This window comes from Cornus florida, unplaced genomic scaffold (genome assembly GCF_030987335.1).
Source record: "Cornus florida cultivar Cherokee Brave unplaced genomic scaffold, ASM3098733v1 CherokeeBrave_3.0.0_Hap2_Chr03, whole genome shotgun sequence".
Classification (NCBI taxonomy): Eukaryota; Viridiplantae; Streptophyta; class Magnoliopsida; order Cornales; family Cornaceae; genus Cornus; species Cornus florida.
This window is the reverse complement of record NW_026775573.1, coordinates 9,861,577-9,878,731: the sequence shown is the minus strand read 5'-3', so window position 1 is coordinate 9,878,731 and position 17,155 is coordinate 9,861,577. Positions and strand designations below refer to the sequence as shown.

At 34.3% G+C, this 17,155-nt stretch overlaps 1 protein-coding gene across 1 annotated transcript; it reads right to left on the bottom strand.

Annotated features, from left to right (window-relative positions):
• Positions 1-173: 173 nt before the first annotated feature.
• Positions 174-16,798, bottom strand: LOC132299391 (crossover junction endonuclease MUS81). Its single transcript, XM_059795957.1, has 16 exons — positions 15,788-16,798; positions 14,472-14,560; positions 14,312-14,377; positions 14,128-14,206; positions 13,944-14,030; positions 13,683-13,808; positions 12,249-12,483; positions 9,593-9,803; positions 9,373-9,497; positions 8,901-9,049; positions 7,911-7,968; positions 7,322-7,480; positions 6,473-6,552; positions 2,697-2,934; positions 1,746-1,832; positions 174-521 (listed from the first exon to the last, which is right to left on the bottom strand). The coding sequence occupies exons 1-16, from the start codon at positions 15,979-15,981 to the stop codon at positions 417-419; spliced, it is 2,088 nt and encodes a 695-aa protein (XP_059651940.1). The 5' UTR covers positions 15,982-16,798; the 3' UTR covers positions 174-416.
• Positions 16,799-17,155: the final 357 nt, after the last annotated feature.

Genomic DNA, 17,155 nt, shown 5'->3' with positions numbered 1-17,155 from the left:
AAATCCACAATCATCTCCACTTATTTATTGAAATTAAGAAATTTATTGATTGTAAACTGTCTCTATCAAATCAACAAAAAAACTTCCAAGCAAACCCAACCAAAAGTTACCAGAAAACCTGCTGCTTCTTTCTCAAAGGACAAACATCATAGAGTCATGCATGCGTTGGCATCAAATAACACGTAAATTAATGTGAAGAAACTGGATTGAACATCCCTACATCAAAATGAAAAGATTTCGTAAACCATTCACGAAAAAGATTGTCATTGGATGCTTTATCACCATTCTTTATATACAAACTCTCTACATGCATACAATATTAGTAAATGAAGCAGAGGGCTGTTTGCTTGCTCCACAAAAACGTTCACAACCAGCAAGGCCATGTTTTGATCTTAGAATATAGCACATATACATACTCAACTGCCCCAAATTAGTTGGTAGATATTTCTACTGGCACCTCTACTGATCACATTGTTACTCTGCTTGTTAAGCATTTCCTCTTGTGCAGAAGTGTCGCCCTCCTACACAAAGCAAATTAAATGATCAAAAGTGAGTACAGCAAAGCTGTTATTTTGCAATACAGATCAAATAGCATGTTGAATCAGTAAGAAAACAAATCGTGTCACTTCAAGTAGTTGATTAGGTGTATGCACGCATGCACATAAACAGTCCCTGATAAACATGCTAAATTAGGAATTGACATATATTATAAACAGTCCCTGATATTTTACATTTCAATGCCTAACTTAGGAATTGACATATTATAAGAGATACAAATATTTGTCAATGGGATATATAAAACCTTACATGTAACGCGGGAGGTTTGTACCACTTCAACTTCTAGTCCAGACCGACAATATTCGGGCGCCCCGGGGGGGGGGGGGGGGGGGGGGGGGTGTGTGGTTGGGGGATGGCGGGGGTCAACATCAGATAATGGCATTTTTCTTAACCACATGTCAGTCATATAAATGTTTAATGAATCATGTCATTGAACCATGAATTTAAATGAAGCCCAGTCAGAGATCCCTCAATAGCATAAATGTGCACTACTCCTTGCCTTAAGCTTTGAAGATGTAAATTCTATAATGAGGAAAAAGAAAAGGGTTGCCTAATACCCACAAATTTCTGTAATTAGCTAATACAGCCACATTAACAAACTGGGAAAAGAAAAAGTCTCCACGTTAGAATACCAACTTGGTTGTTTGATTGTTATGGAAAGCATAGAAAACTGAAATAATGGGACATACAAATAGCCCTTATTGTTCATTACAGATACATTTTGAAATTATTTAGAAATCCTGGAAAGAAAATAAAAAGACAAAGAAATCCAGCATCCTCACAGCTATACCAAAAATAAAGTCTGTTCCTGAAAGTATAAAACATGATGATCCAGCCAATTTGCAATGATCCTATTGGAAGGGTGGAGAAACAGCTTAAAATTGCAAGAGCAGATAAAATCGAATCATTCGTTAGATCACCTGGTTAACCGGTTAGTTAAGTTGAGCCATAGGTTGCACACAACACTCAACAATATGTGGCTAATTAGTTATTGCACGAGAATTTAGCTCCTTGCTCTTTTGATTTCGTGTATTACCTTTCTTTGATCTCCACATGAGGGTTCCATTTACAGGTTACTCACCAGACAGATTTTAAAAATAGCGGTTTTGCCTAGTTGCCACTTATAGCTAACCCAACCCCCTTTGTACAATAGCTCAACCAAAACATTTTCGGGAGAGAGCACTCACAAGAACAGAGTATGAACGAGCAAGAGATACAAGTGTTGGGTACAAATCCAGAACAGCAAGCGCAACCTCCTCTGTTACCTGGGGAACCTGCATTGTAGAAGAATCCTTTTCATCCTGTTATCAATTGGGATCTTCTATCGTTGGAGCTTACAACAGATAACAGGGTTAAATATATATATTAAAAGAACACAGATAAAAATAGAAAGCATCTCATGGCCACTTTTGAAGTCAACATCTGTTGGAGTAAAAGTAATATCTTTCTGTGCAACTCTAGTAGTAAAAAGTACATAATAGAACTAAAATAGCACAGGCAATCTTAAATGGTTATAAGTTAAGGTATCATAACAGTAAGGCAACATTTTATTATCACCATATAAAAACTGTGATTAAGAATAGGTTAACCTCATTAACATGGCAGTTTTGTACCATGGACTCTCCTGTTCCTCCATCGTACCTGTATCGACGATGCAGTGTGGGTGCGGGTCTTGGATTTGTGTCCAACACACTAACTCGGATAAAATATAATCAGCCGTCTAAACATGATGATGGAAGAAGGCACTTAGATTTGAAAGTGGAGAAGGTTTTATACTTCTCACATGGATAGATAGAGAGTAACCCCTGTTTCACCACCTCCCATTGACTAAATCTTGTTTAAGTATATTATTTTCAATAATAATAACATCAGAAATTAGAATATTGTGTAGAATACAACATATTTAACTATTACCAACTTTCTGGACGCATGTCAAGTCCCATACCTTAAGATTCTGGGATTAAGGGGAAGTCCGACACCTAAACAAGCACCAGTACCCGATACACAAATTATAATATTCAGACCAACGTAAAATAGTGGCAATTATGAGATCATCTAGGTTGCAAATAGTTCAAAAAAGATATAATTTTTATAGCAAATATCAGGTGGTGTAACTTGACTATCAGTTAGAGCTAAACCTGCATGAGTTGGACGGCAAATACATCACTGACTGTCATTTTATCCAAATCTTGGCACCTTTTCATAAATTCATCAAAAGGAGGACATACTCCAGAGCTCTTATGTTTTTCCACAGGTAACCGGGATCTGTAGAACCGAGTTATTGATTGAGTAAGGTAACCATACTTCCTTAGTGTATCAGCCAAGCCACTTGTTCTCTGCACATCGAATCCCTCCAGGATCTCTGTTGTGAAACAACTGCACATAATAAGGTGGTATGATTAGAAAAAATGTTGGAAGATAAAGTAGAAAATAAAAAAGAATTGCGAACTCTCATTAGAGCATAAAAACATAAATCTTAAGATATGCAAATATAATACATACCACAATAGGACCACACAAATGCTACTTTTGTATTGACAATTCTATTACGATGAGAAACTAATAATAATAAAGAAAATGTTTTGAAGATTGGGACAGACGAGAAACTAAAAGGCAACAAGTTTTCAGAAGCATCCCTTTTCCCGTACTTATTATTATATGCAGACTAATATCCACACAATAATTCGATAGGTACAACACATTTGACATTACACACATAACATAGAACAACAGTCATTTTAGCAGAGTGCATTCAAATATCACTCCCTCCCAAAAACAAAAAACAAAAAAAGAATGCAATAGTGGCACATAAACATTGTGCAAACTAGTAATGAACTGAATTTAGTTGAAGCAGAAGCACAGAGACTCCCAGTAGATCAGTAGACTCTCAGGTAATATATCAATATCCAGACCTAAATCAACCCAACAAAGCCTATTCCTAACTACAGACAATGAATGTTAAATGCCATCTCCCAGGAATATATGCAAGAAATTTATATACAGTGATCACATATCATTGGGCCACGATGCACGCCTGGAAATTCTTATGTTCAGTGTTTTAAAATTTTAAAATCACTCCAGAAGCTACACCAATTTTAAGAAGAATTTGCTATATTAAACTTGTATTGTATATGTGAAGCCGTTGTAAAGACTTAAATATCTTCAATCAGTTTAAACCGTCTTTATCTTTGTCTTTGTTTCTTTTCTTTTTTTTCCTTTTTTTTTTTCTTTTCTTTGTAAGGTTAAATTTTAGAAGAAATAATGGGGAATGTACAAAGGGGAAACCTTAGGAGAGTGACCTAACTAACAAAACCATGAATGCATGAAGCCTTTCATATGAAAACCACACAAAAGGCAAAACGATTGAAGCCAAGAAAAAACAATGCCGCCATCTGCAAGTCATCTACAATAAGCCAAAGAAAGGTACTATCATGTTTGTACAAGTAAACTTGTTAAATATACAAAATTTTAAATTTTGAGCAGTAGAAGTTACCCAACAAATTAAGAATAAAAGATTACACGACACTACACCTTTACCATAGTTGCTGCCAACCTTACAAACAATACAGCTATCCTAATTGACAGAACCATCAGTATACTGCATTTATCATTCACAAGTTACAACTGCTGCCATCTGGAAGTTACTACAAGTCTACAAACACCGTTTAAGAAACATGAACACGGACACAAGATATTGGACAAAGATATGACACAATATGGAGTGCTGAGATGACAACTCTTAAAAGTTGGACAACACGGCAAGGACAGGGTAACAAAAGTTATATTTTAAAGTTCTATAATATCTTACACAAATATTATTTTATAAAAAGTAAGCTTACTATTCCATGACTAAAATATAAGTTCTTTAAGTTTTCAATCATATAATAATAATCAACCATTTGCATAGAAAACATAATGAGAAAAAGAAATATATGACTGCATGTGGTTGCGTGCATGTGGAGATGACTATAGTTATCCATATATGTGTGTGTGTGTACACAAAATTTGATCGTTTCTTTGTGTGTGTGTGTGTGTGTACACAAAATTTGATCGTTTCTTTCCTCGCACGCCCACTTTTGAGACATTCGTATACCATAAATTTTTAATATCAAATTTTATATAAACATATAATTTGATTTTCTTCAGTTGGGAACAAGTCCAGCAAACTTCAGTGTCCAACAATATCCAAATCGGACACAACTGCATAGAAGTGTTGGTGTTTAGACTGTACTTATTATTGTCACATACCAATCTCCAAATGAAAATTACAGAAGTGCTTCGGACAAAGACAATATACCACTCCTCTAGACAGCATCCCTGTCAGCAAAAACAATAAAAAAAACATTGCAAACGATGCTAACACTAATATTCAGCAAAAGTTACAGCTGCAGCCACCAATGCAAACACCATCACAGCATGCATTTTCGTCACTACTAACAATAACATGATAATTTTCTGGACATTTCTATTTCAGGAAATAGACTGTGGAAAGCATGCAAAAGAATATAATTAAAAATAAAATATAGGCACATCCGATCCTCCAATTGCCATTCAAAACCATTGCTATCTCATCACTTAGGGAAGGATATTTGGTCAAGGAATGTATCTTCTATGAAAGATTTTCTGGAGTTATATTCAATGGTGAGACTAAGGAAACAAGGTGGAACGGTGGTTGCACCAAATCTCACTTTTAGTCATTTTCAGGATTGACAATGGCATCTTGATAGGTTATTACCATTCTAAAATTTGAGAATATGTAACAATTTGGAAGGGATGCACTGACTATTGCAGTGGTGAATTTTTTTATACTATAGTATTATTATTCCAAGTGGATTAAAAGCAGGTAACTTTCTTAAGCAGACTGCAGGTTCTTGCACTATCTAAGATTGAATTCCTTACCCCACAGATGAAGACAAACACACAAAATGAAGGACCATTTTATTGAATGAGCAAGATTCATAGATTGCTTGTTGGTGTCCTGTTCGCAAATCCCTCGGCATATATGATATACCTCCTCTGATGATGGACATGTAGGAATGGTGGATAAAGTCTCATGGAGCAGGAACGAGCACACTTTCAAAGTGGCTCTTGTTTGTTTGCTTTGGTGCATGTAAATAGAAAATATTTAGGAGCCCAGAGCTTGCCTTGTTGAAGGTAAAGGATGTTTTACTATCATAACTATTACACTGAAGTTGTTCCTTGGGCCTTTCCCCACTTACATGTCACACAAATTTCTCTCTTAGATTAGATATTTTGAAACATTGTAAATTAGATTCCTTTCTCTAAAGTTGACTCATAACCTGTGTATAATCTCATGTCCTCTTTTATTTATAAATACATTATTTATTCGTTAAATGGTATATCAAAAGAAAAATACAGTAAATGGTATTTGAATTGAGTGATACAAAAATGTGACACACTGCCGCCCCCTCATCAATCTGTCAGACATAGATTACCTATTCAATTTTAAAATGTTAAATTACAGAGGCTAAATTATATTTGAAATAATGGCCTTCACCGTAGGTAACATCAAAACACTGTTAGTTCCACTTCCTAACCAGTATATTGTCCATTTAAGACTTCAAGTCCATCAATTAAATCATGTCAGTGTCCTCCTCAAATTATTATAACATCATTACAAACACTGCAAATTTGCACACCATTAAAAGAAGTAACACTAGCCTGTAAACATCAGGATGACTGATAGAAATGAAGTCATTGTTCAACAAGACACAATTTGAACTGAACATAAAGCACACACAAATACAAAATAATCATCAATGAAAATGCAAAGATGATGTGGTAAGAAAAAACTATGAAGATCCTAATTCATTTTGCTTATTGTAAACAATTTAAAATATGTTTTTAACTTCTGATAAATCAAAGAGAAGAAAATTTTAGAAAATATGCTTACGCTGTTTTGATGCTTTCAGCTGCTTCAGAAGAATTTGGATCTCCTTCCACCAAATATATGAGCTTCTTGAGTCCACATCTCTTTGGGGGCAATTAATATCCAAAAACAATTGGAAAAAGAAATTAAATACCACCAATAAGACAAAAATGAATCACAATAGATAATCTCAGACAAGGAACTAAAAGGACATGTTAAATCAAAATTAAGATATAGTTTGACGAACTATACTCCCATGACAGTTGGCATGCTGCACAACAAAAAAATTATCCACACAATTCATGCCAGGAAATTAGAACCTGAGTTAATTGGCCAAAAGAACATACCAACATGCAATGCAATTGAAGATTTTTTTTTTTTTCCTAGTTAGTACTCGCACACACTTGTCTTTTCTGAGACTTGAACCCCTGAAGATTTCACGTCTTGTTATTCCTTCCAATAATGCCACAAATAATAACAAAGAAATTACTCAGATTTTAATTATCACAACCATGTAATATAATGCCTCATTGATATGATGTTTTTCTCTTCTGATTTCTCAAGTAATTAGAACAGATTGTCACTACATTCGGCAGAACATTGATGTTTGTGTTATAGTTAATTTTTTGTATTCAATAACTAATTGTTAGAGTTCACTACCTGGAAGTTTTAAAAATCCTAAAAGTTGCAGGATTTCAAATTACAAGGCATTTCCAAATCTCAAGATTTGTACAAAGAGAAAGAGATTGAAAATCAATTGACTATGAGCAAGATAGCATACATCATCTTGTGCGTCCTACAAAAACTATCACAAAGGAACGCTTTCTATGCATTAAAATCAAACATTTTAGTCATTTGAATAAGAATTGGTACCAAAAGACGCAATTTCTGATCCCTGTAACGTTTATCCCTGATTGAGCAGCGCAAATCGTCTACGTTCTTCCTCTCAACGATAAAATCAAGAACATATTCACTGCCAAGGTATTTATGGCGAGCTAACCAGATTCCATCCCCAATAGGCAACCGTCTAACCTGCAGACATCATTAGCTACTCCAAGTGCAAAAAAATACTGCAGACAATTCTCTCACATTCCAATGTATGTGACAAACAAGAAACATAAAATTCAGAAAAGCATGAAGTATGAGTGAGCTGTGAGCCTCTTGAGAGTGTGCCTGTGTATATGTTGTGGTGTACTAAATAATAGATATACACATCAGTATCACAAGAAAGGTCTACACAGTCAATACCCACACTGAGCCTCGAATGTAGCAATGGCGTACATGAAGATGATGTGGATGCAAAGGCAAGGAAATCAAGCAACGCTGATGGCATGAGTTGTGATTGTTCATTATCTTATATAATTGATACTAAACAAGTAGCTGACTTTACCCATATAATATTACAGATATAAAAAATAAAAGATGGGACCATCCTATACGAGAACAAAATGATATAGCATACCTCTAATTGAATTTTGAATTGAGCGCAAATGTTCTCGATAATTTTCCTAGACCTTGACCTGAAAAAACCACAGAACATATATTACAAAAAACACTACTAGAGTACCCATAAACACAAGGAAAATCATTTAGAATATGAAACAATAACATCCATTAATGTAAATTTTAAAATTAGGCTAATTTCACATAATCCTCATGAACCACGTGTTTTTTATATTGCTCATTTATGTACCAATAAGCACCCAGAAATACCTTTAAAAAAAAAAAAAAAAAAATCAAATATCACCAAAATGTTACTGGACATCAACAACAAACAAAATGACGGATTTGCCATTACATATTTAAAACAAGGAAAAAAACGCGAACCATAAATGTTAAATTGCAGAAAAATAAGAATGCCAAATTTAAATAGATTTAGATAAATTTATTAACTAAAATGAAGTTGATGTCTAGTGGACATTTCAATCTTTAAGTCCTAACAACAATTATTTGTTTAGAAAATAAATTGCTCAAATCAAAATCTAAAATATAAACAAGAATAAGTTGTTACTGATATAGTCTAAATAATTATGTCCAGAGATAGTAAGACTAGATAATACAAGAAAAACAAGTTATGAGAAAAATATATATATTCCACACTGCAAGGAACGTAATTTGTGCCATGCAATCAATCCTTGCCCCCCTATACTTATTAGAATAAAAACTTGATGTTTTACACAATATTCATATAATAAAATCAATATATGCATTACCGTATTCCTCATATCATTCGAAACTCATAAAAATAGAGAGATGAAAAACTAAACAAGCTTTGGAATTAAAAAAATTGAACAAAGAATAACATTATTCAATTTTAAAAAATTTAATGACTTGACCATGAGAGAAAAATCCAATATAAGAACAGAAAAAAAGGTAATGAACTGACTACCCCAATTTGTCATGGTTTTGCATTGCTGAGGAAGCTAATGATATAAAATAAGAGATTACTGACCCCTGACGAGCAAATTGTTCCCGATCATCCAATACCAAAATAACTTCATATGCATCCTCAAAAATCTCCCCAAATCCCAGAGGTGGCATAGCTAAAATATTTATGTAGGCTTCCAAACCATCTGAACCTCGCTTATGCAGCGGATAATCCTATGTCATCCAGAAAGAAAAAATACAATGAATTATTAAGAATTTAATCACATCTAAACATACTGTCTTACAAAATCGCATCCCTAGTCAATGCAAAGTTCACAAAGAATTGTCAGGCAAAGGAAAATATAAGAAGTCCATTCACAAAGATTTTTGGTATATGTGTCTTGCAAGTTGGAAAACGCGGGAGGGCCCTAAACCACTAATGATGTGCCATGTGTCCAGGTAACATTATAATACACATCTAAGATTCAATCAGTCAAACAAAACATGTTACAAAGCAAAATGTAACACAATTTTTAATCAACTATATGCACACTTACAGATGATGAGCAAGCCCTCAAGGTGAAAGAGCTCTGTGCAGAATCCCCTAAAAATGAAGACCTAGATGCACCACAATGAGCAGATTCCATCTGAGCATTCCCACGTACAACAGAATCAGTTTGACCTGGACATTAATAAATCAGTGTACTAAGAGGTCACTAAGGAAAGCAAAAATGATTCCTAGTTTCATCCATTCTCAAAATAAAAGAAGTTTAATACCAACTGCAGATCTGCAGATGGTTGATGTTGAAAGACAGCCCTCTCTTAGCGTCTTCTGAGACTCCAAAAAAGTTGAGCCATAAACTTCATCTTCTCGAAGGCGACATAGAATTGCTGGCCAAAGTGAAGATACATCCTTGCTCTGGGATGTTTCTGAAACTTCAGAAACAGCATGAAGAATTTGTTCCTTGGAGTACCCCATACGTACAAACTACAAACACTAGACTTGAATCAGACGGTAAGACGGAAAAAATAAATAAATAAACAGATAATTCTTAATTAAAAGGCTAACGTGATGCCAGACATTATAGCATAGTAATAGAAGTGTTGGCATGATAATAGTTGTTAAAGGCACAATTAGGCCCAAAAAATACCAAGGACCAGTAAGCCTTAGCAATGACACCTTATTGTATGACAAGTTAGTCCCTGCAGCCAGGCACACATACAGCCCGTTAATTCTTAGCCACACAGTTTTTGAATCTCCAAGCTCAGTAGAAGCACACCTTCATATTTTAATTATTCATTGTCATTTTCTTTTTTATAAAAATGACCATTAGTTAACATTTCTATATTATAGACATTCTGAGACAGATAATGCCATTTAATCACATCAAATCTTTGACATTCAGAATTCAGTAATTCACAGGCTTATGGTTAACTAATTGCATGTCTAGAGACTAATTATGAATATTATGATAATATAGTTATGTCTATTTAAAATATATATCATTGTAGCCTTTAATTATTGCATATTTGAGTGATATTTAGTATAGCTGAAGGCATATGCAATTTGACTAAATAGTATGGCATATTTTAAATTGTTTCAACTGTAAGTACATTAATATACATTTGACCATGCATTCAACTTACTTCACTCAGACCCACGTGCTTTGCACCTAAAATCTACAAGGCCTTTGCAGTTGGCACCTTAATGTGCCTTGAAAATTTTAAAACTATGGCCATGGTCACTTCAGAAGGAGCAGAATTAAGGGATCAACTCTACCTGGATGACAAGAGGAAGAAAAAGAAGAAAAAAACGCGATAATAATAAGGATGAATTTGAAAAGTAGAATATTCTGGTATGATAATTCTAATTTTTCACTTAAAAAAAAAAACAAAACAAAAGAGAAATGAAAAGGCAGTATCTGAGCACTAATCCGAATCAGCAAGCATCAGAACACGGGTTTAATACTGAGAGTGGCCACCTTGTGAAATCAATGTCAAAGATCTGTATCTAATATGTCCTTAACAGACCACCCCCCCCACCCCCCCCCCCCCCCCCCCCACCCCACCCCCAATAAATAAATAAATAAATAACAAGGATCACACTACATAATGATCCTTTGGTATAACAAAAAAGAGAGAATAATTACTTTCATGTGGGGAGAGAGAGTGACTGATTGGAAGTAACAGCTAGAAGAGGTTATATGAAACATCTATGCAGACATTATATGTAGTTTAAGAGTGAGAGTGCCACGTTAACTAGCTAATCCTGAGTCAATGTCAGACATGACTGTAATCAAACATGTAGTAATGCATCTGATATTTCCTTTCCATCAATACTCCTACTTCAATTCAACATCTAAAGGTCTGCATGAAATGGGTTCAGCTTCAACTCAACTCAATTCAACTCATATTCAACCACTTGCAAAGTCAAAGATAGCCTCCCCAGAAATATTTCTATATCCAAATCCATCTACACCATGCACCATCTCACATTCGATTGGGTTCAGCTTAAGACATCCTAGAAAAAAATTATGTGTTTTTTTGTCAGAATAAGATACAAGAAATCACCATCCAAAGAGATCTAAATAATGACGGAAGAGCCTTGAGAAATATTCAAGAAATTCATGGCACCAAGGGCTATTTCTAGAATTCAAATTAACACGTAGCAGTACTTATAAAACTCTGTTCCAGTACTTCCGGAGGAACTTCTTGTGACAACTAGGTAAATTAATGGTACAAAACTTTTAACTGAATTATAAAAACTCTTTATAACCATTTGAATTTATTGTTGCAGAAAGTTTCATTACCAAAAGGAATAGCTATAACAATGGCCACCAGCGAATGCTTTTCAAACAAAAGTATTTTGTTAGAATTAACATCTACTACTATTTTTTCAAATAATGCTGATGATTCGAAGAAAAGAAAAACATAGCATTATGAATTTTTATATGACTTTTGTTTGTCACAAGCCTATTGCCTAACAGGTATCAGGCCTTCCCTCTATGTTTAATGTTTTGAGTTTGAGCCTGATTGTGTATCTAATAAAAGAGTTTTTCATGATTGTCTAAACAACTTCACCCAAGACGGAACAAATGTTTATAATACAAGAAAAAAGTAAGGAAAAATAATAAACTGGGAAATAGTAAATTGGGAAATCACACAATAAAAAATGACGCAACCAATTACTAGCATTCAAAAGAATATACATTCACTAGAATTAATAAATTAAGAAACAGAAGTTTCAAAAAAATACTATAGCAAGACATAAAAGTGGCAAGTAATTCTCATCCTCACAAAACTTGGAAAGCAGAAAACTATAGATGACGTTGACCGCCATCTACTCTAAAAGCTTAAGCTATTAGAGAGGGTGTAACTTTAATATTTTAATCTTCTAAAAAAAATGATAAGCATAACCCAAAACATTGTATACCCTATCAAAAGATTCAGGCAGCACGTCAATTGATTTTTTCTGCCCAATCAAACCACCAGATGGCAAGGTCATTTTTTTTGCCGAATCAGCACAAGCAAACTCCAAATCCGATGTCTTGCTTACATCAATATTTGAAAAACCATCTCTGGTTGCCATATTCTCGGTCAAATCAACCAGACCAGATCTTAAGAGACATTCATGTGCTGCTTCCCGTCCTTCTTGAGTCAGCATGTACCTGTACAATATCAGAGTTTATGCACAGAATTGTATCTGCGTAATTGAGCTAAGTTCCTTCAATCAAAAAGATCCTTACACAATAAATTATTGATCATTAAAAGTACACAAAAAGCCAATCTGGTAGTAAATCAAAACGAATAATGACAATGATTCGTTGGGCAACAAAATGTGAAAAACGAATTGCATAAACATCACCAAATTCAGCTTCTAACAGAAGTTGTAGCTAAATAAGTATGGTAAAGGTGCAAAATCATTTGTTCAAATGGATAAATAATTCGCAATCTAAAGGTGCCTCAACTATTCGAATTAATTTCAAAGATGAGACCTGATGTAGTGGTGAAACTAGAGGGGAAAGCAGCTGCAGTTGCAGAACTGAATGATTGTGGTGGGGGTATCAGCAATGCTGATTGATGTAGTGGAGTAACTTCAACTATCATGGACTACCAATAGAGGGGGTGGTGAAAATGACGGTACAAGAGGTGGTGGCAAAATAAATTACTGAAAGTATCCGCAGTGCCGCGGCAGCTAGGTGGTAGAATTGGAGACAACAGTGGTGATCATGTGGAGGCTGATAAAAAGCTAATGATGGAAGTAGTAGTGAAAAAGGCAAAAGTGAAGATGGTAATAGTGCAGGCAAATATGGTGATGTATTGGAGGTAGGCAAGATAAAACTGGTGGTAGTCTCGAGTATGGAGATAAAGGTGACCTCTGTAACTGTGGTAATAATAGTGAACGAAGTAATGCTGGTGGAGTTTATAATAAAACCATGAACACGAATAGTGGTGGGAGCAATGTAATTGAAACGGCAATATCGATGATTCGACGGTAGTGATTGGGATGTGGGTGGGGGTTTCTACACTCAAAACCGAACACATTAGTTTTCTGGGAATAGATTGATCAACAATAATTGCAATTCCATACTCCATAAGTGCGTCCTCTATATAGGTAAAAGTGAAATGCAAGTCAATGTCCTGAAACAAATCATCATTTCCATTCAGCATATAGTCGTACGTCACATGCTTTTACTTCTTAATAATTTTTTGGATTAATTTTAAAGCCAAAGCATCAAGACACGGGTATTAAGCTTAAACAAACAATGAAGAATAGAACCAAAAGGACATTTACTATCAAGCAAATATGAATAAATTAAATTCCGCAGACATAAAAGGGGATAATGTGTAGGAATGACGAGCATACTTTGCCGGACAACTCGACTTAACAACCAATCCTTTAGTAATCAATGTGTTCATGCAGCTCCACCCACTATACCAATCTCTTGGCGAGCTTCCAAAATGTCCCGGTTTTCCTTCGCCCTTTTCTGGCCTGAAAAGCATTTGAGGGGAAAAATAAAGTAAACAAAACATTGAAAACTAAAAATCTCACCATCCAAAACCATTCAATAAAATCAACAAACAAGTTTTACCAATATGTATACTAATACACAATGAAGTAACATACGCAATTGGCACTCGAGAAAGCCCACTCGCTTCAGCAGCATCAATTAGCTCCTGTTTTCGCATAAATTCAATACCATTTGTGGTCCCCCTAAAGTGAAACTTTTTTGTCATGAAAACAATTTCCAACGACGTGAAACACAAATAGAAAGTTGAAAAATAATCAAACTTGCATCTTAGGCATCTACCTGTGCAGAGTAATCAATAACGCATAGGCCACTGAATTCTTTTGTGGTACATAGCGTCTAGGTCTCTTTGTTTTTCTCTCTATAATATAGAGAGAACAAATATAAGAAGAACAACATCTAGCGTAAAATACAAAATAAACAGAAAAAACAATGCGAAATCCCAAAAAAAAATAATAAAAAATACCCATTTGTGTCAAATCTTCACGTTCAGAAGCACCAGAATCGTTTCTAGGTTTCTTAGTTTTTTGCCCTAAAACATTGAGAGAACAAATATATGAAGAACAACATCTAGCGTAAAATACAAAAAAAAAATATGAAATCCAAAAAAAAAAAGGTAAAAATACCCATTTGCGTCAAATCTTCATATTCAGAAGCACCGGAATCAGTCCCAAAAAATCCTTTCATGAGCCTCAAAATCCATTTTCCCACACCCCTACCACAAACAAAAGCTGAATCATTGCAAGAATAATAGTTCATCATTATACCTTTGATTATTTCTCAAGATAAAGCACATTCAACTCTCTAACAGAAAACAAACACGGAAATAAAGTAACCATCTGTTAATAAATATTGAAACTAACATATATTCTCTTAATGTCAACTCTAGGGCACATGATATACTCTTACGTTGATTGTTTGTGAAAGGGAAGCTCCAGTTTTAGCTATTATAATTTCAACAAGTGAGCAAGAGACAGAATTTAAAACTTTTCTCCTACACTAAAGAGTAATGTACACACCAAATATCATACCTTCTTAGTCAAGTGGGACAACTCCCACGTGCAACTAGTTGTGTCCAGGAGAAGATGAACTAAAAAAGGCCACTAACAGCACCAGTCCGGTATATGTAGGGTGTTAGGTAAAAAGACTAGAGAAATCCTCAACCTTTGCATTATTTTTGCAAAAAAAAAAATATGTTTTGTTAAGATGCAAACCAGCATTATCGCACTTATCATTCAGAGCTTTTGCCATAGTACCAATAGATGACCCTTAAAAATTTTATGAACTAGTACTTTTCCCCTTTTTTGGATGGATAAAAAAGAGGATGTTAAACTATTCCATTGCAAAGCGTAGCCAATTGGCACATCAAACATCTCTATAACAAAAGGCTATGCTCAGAGTCGTACTCATTTGGCAGATTGGACTTCACTACAACTACTAATTACCACCCATCTTTGACATTAGAGCTAAAACAAAGAGCCATTTGCAAGAGTTGACATTTTTAGCAGAATGTATTGGCATTTACTTGATCACAGTCACGTGTTCTAACCAAATAAATATATATTTCACTTTTTCACATCCTAGAGGGAGTTATACATAGTATGACCAAACAAATTTTTAAAATTTCAAATGCAGTTATACAAACTATTTAATAGAATTGTTAAATTATAATTATAATGGTAATTAGTAGATACTTCAGCTAGTAGGCACTCAAAAAAACATATGAAATAGTTAAGTTACTCAGCTGTAAAATAGTAAGAAAATATGATTGATTCAGAGATACTTCGTGTGCCATCGACTAGCAACTAGTAGTTCATTAGTATTTTCGTTCAGGTATATGGTCATTATTTTAATTTCACTACATTTCCTCAGCAACCAAACGCAGCATAAAAAGAACATCACTTTCCGGGAAATTTTCAACAATTTTCTCGGCCTGACTTACTTGATTTGGGATAAATCCTTGAGGGTTTTAACGGGCGTTTTGGAGTTGCAGACATTAAAGTAAGCCCGGTAAAGCGTCATGTTGATGTTCTCCGATCCTCCTTTCGGTCTCTCCGCCATTTCTTGTCTCTTCTTCCACATGAAGTCCGCCAACTCTTCGTTCTCGGGACATACAACTGGTATCTGTTTCTCCATTTTGGATGAAACCTAGAGGTTTTTTAGATCAGATAGACTTCAAAAAAGCGAATAGAAGAAAAATACTGAGAGCTCCTTTGAAAATGTCAACAAGTTAGGGTTTCGATTGATTTCGAAAGACGATTAGCTGGAGATGCCTCTGCATTAATAGCGACATCGAAGTTCTTGTTTTGGTGGTATCGATCGAGTTTTTGAAGTGAGGGAGGTTAGGTTATAGAAGCGGACATTGAGAAAAATCGCGCCAGGTTCTTTTGAGTAGTTTTGAAATTCTAACCGGATGGCGTGTGTGTTTGGTAAAAGATAAAATTAGATTAATATCACACATAAATTCTTTTCATATTTCATAAGTTCATTTTATCTCTTATAATTTCACTCACATCCCTTATCACTGACCAAATTCATGATTTTGTCAATAAAACGAGGTAAGCAGAATTTACCAGACAATTTTTCTCCTTTTACTTCCTCTTTTTTCTCCTTTTCACTTTCTCTAAGCTTTTTTTTTTTTTTAACATACTTTCTAAACTTTAATCATCTGCACTAAAAATAAATCAATTATAATAACAATAATAATAATAGCAACAATAATATTTTCTCTCTCTTTATGTCTCATATTTTACTTTCTCTTCATTTGCCTTAATTTAGTTTTTCCCTCTCCATTCCAAACACAATGCAGGGATTTTTATAATTTTTTTATTTTAATTTCATTTCTAAAACTTATAGTTTTATTTAAGATGTCAAAATATCCATTTTATTTTAGTTTAATAAGAGGTAAGGGGTATTTTCACATCTTTAAGAGATAATTGTACTCTTCACTAATACATATAAGAACCTTGGATCTCATGTAAAAATAAGAAGTACAGTGTTCTAAAACCATACACCAAGTCAAGTACCTCCAGTTGTGGTTAAAAAAAAAAAACATATACCTCTAGTTGTGGTTAAAACAAAAAACATATACCTCTAGTTGTATTTTTCGTTTGAATTTTGTCACTTAGCAATTTGTTTACCAAAATAATTACATCAAAATAACATATTTGGAAGGGCAAATTGCATAAACCCCCTCTATTTTTTATTTTTTGCATGAAACCCCTTCCAAAATTTTCTTAGCATAAACCCCCTAACATTTTTTATTGTGGAAACACTGCACCCTAATGACGAAAATGCCTCTTAGAGTTTT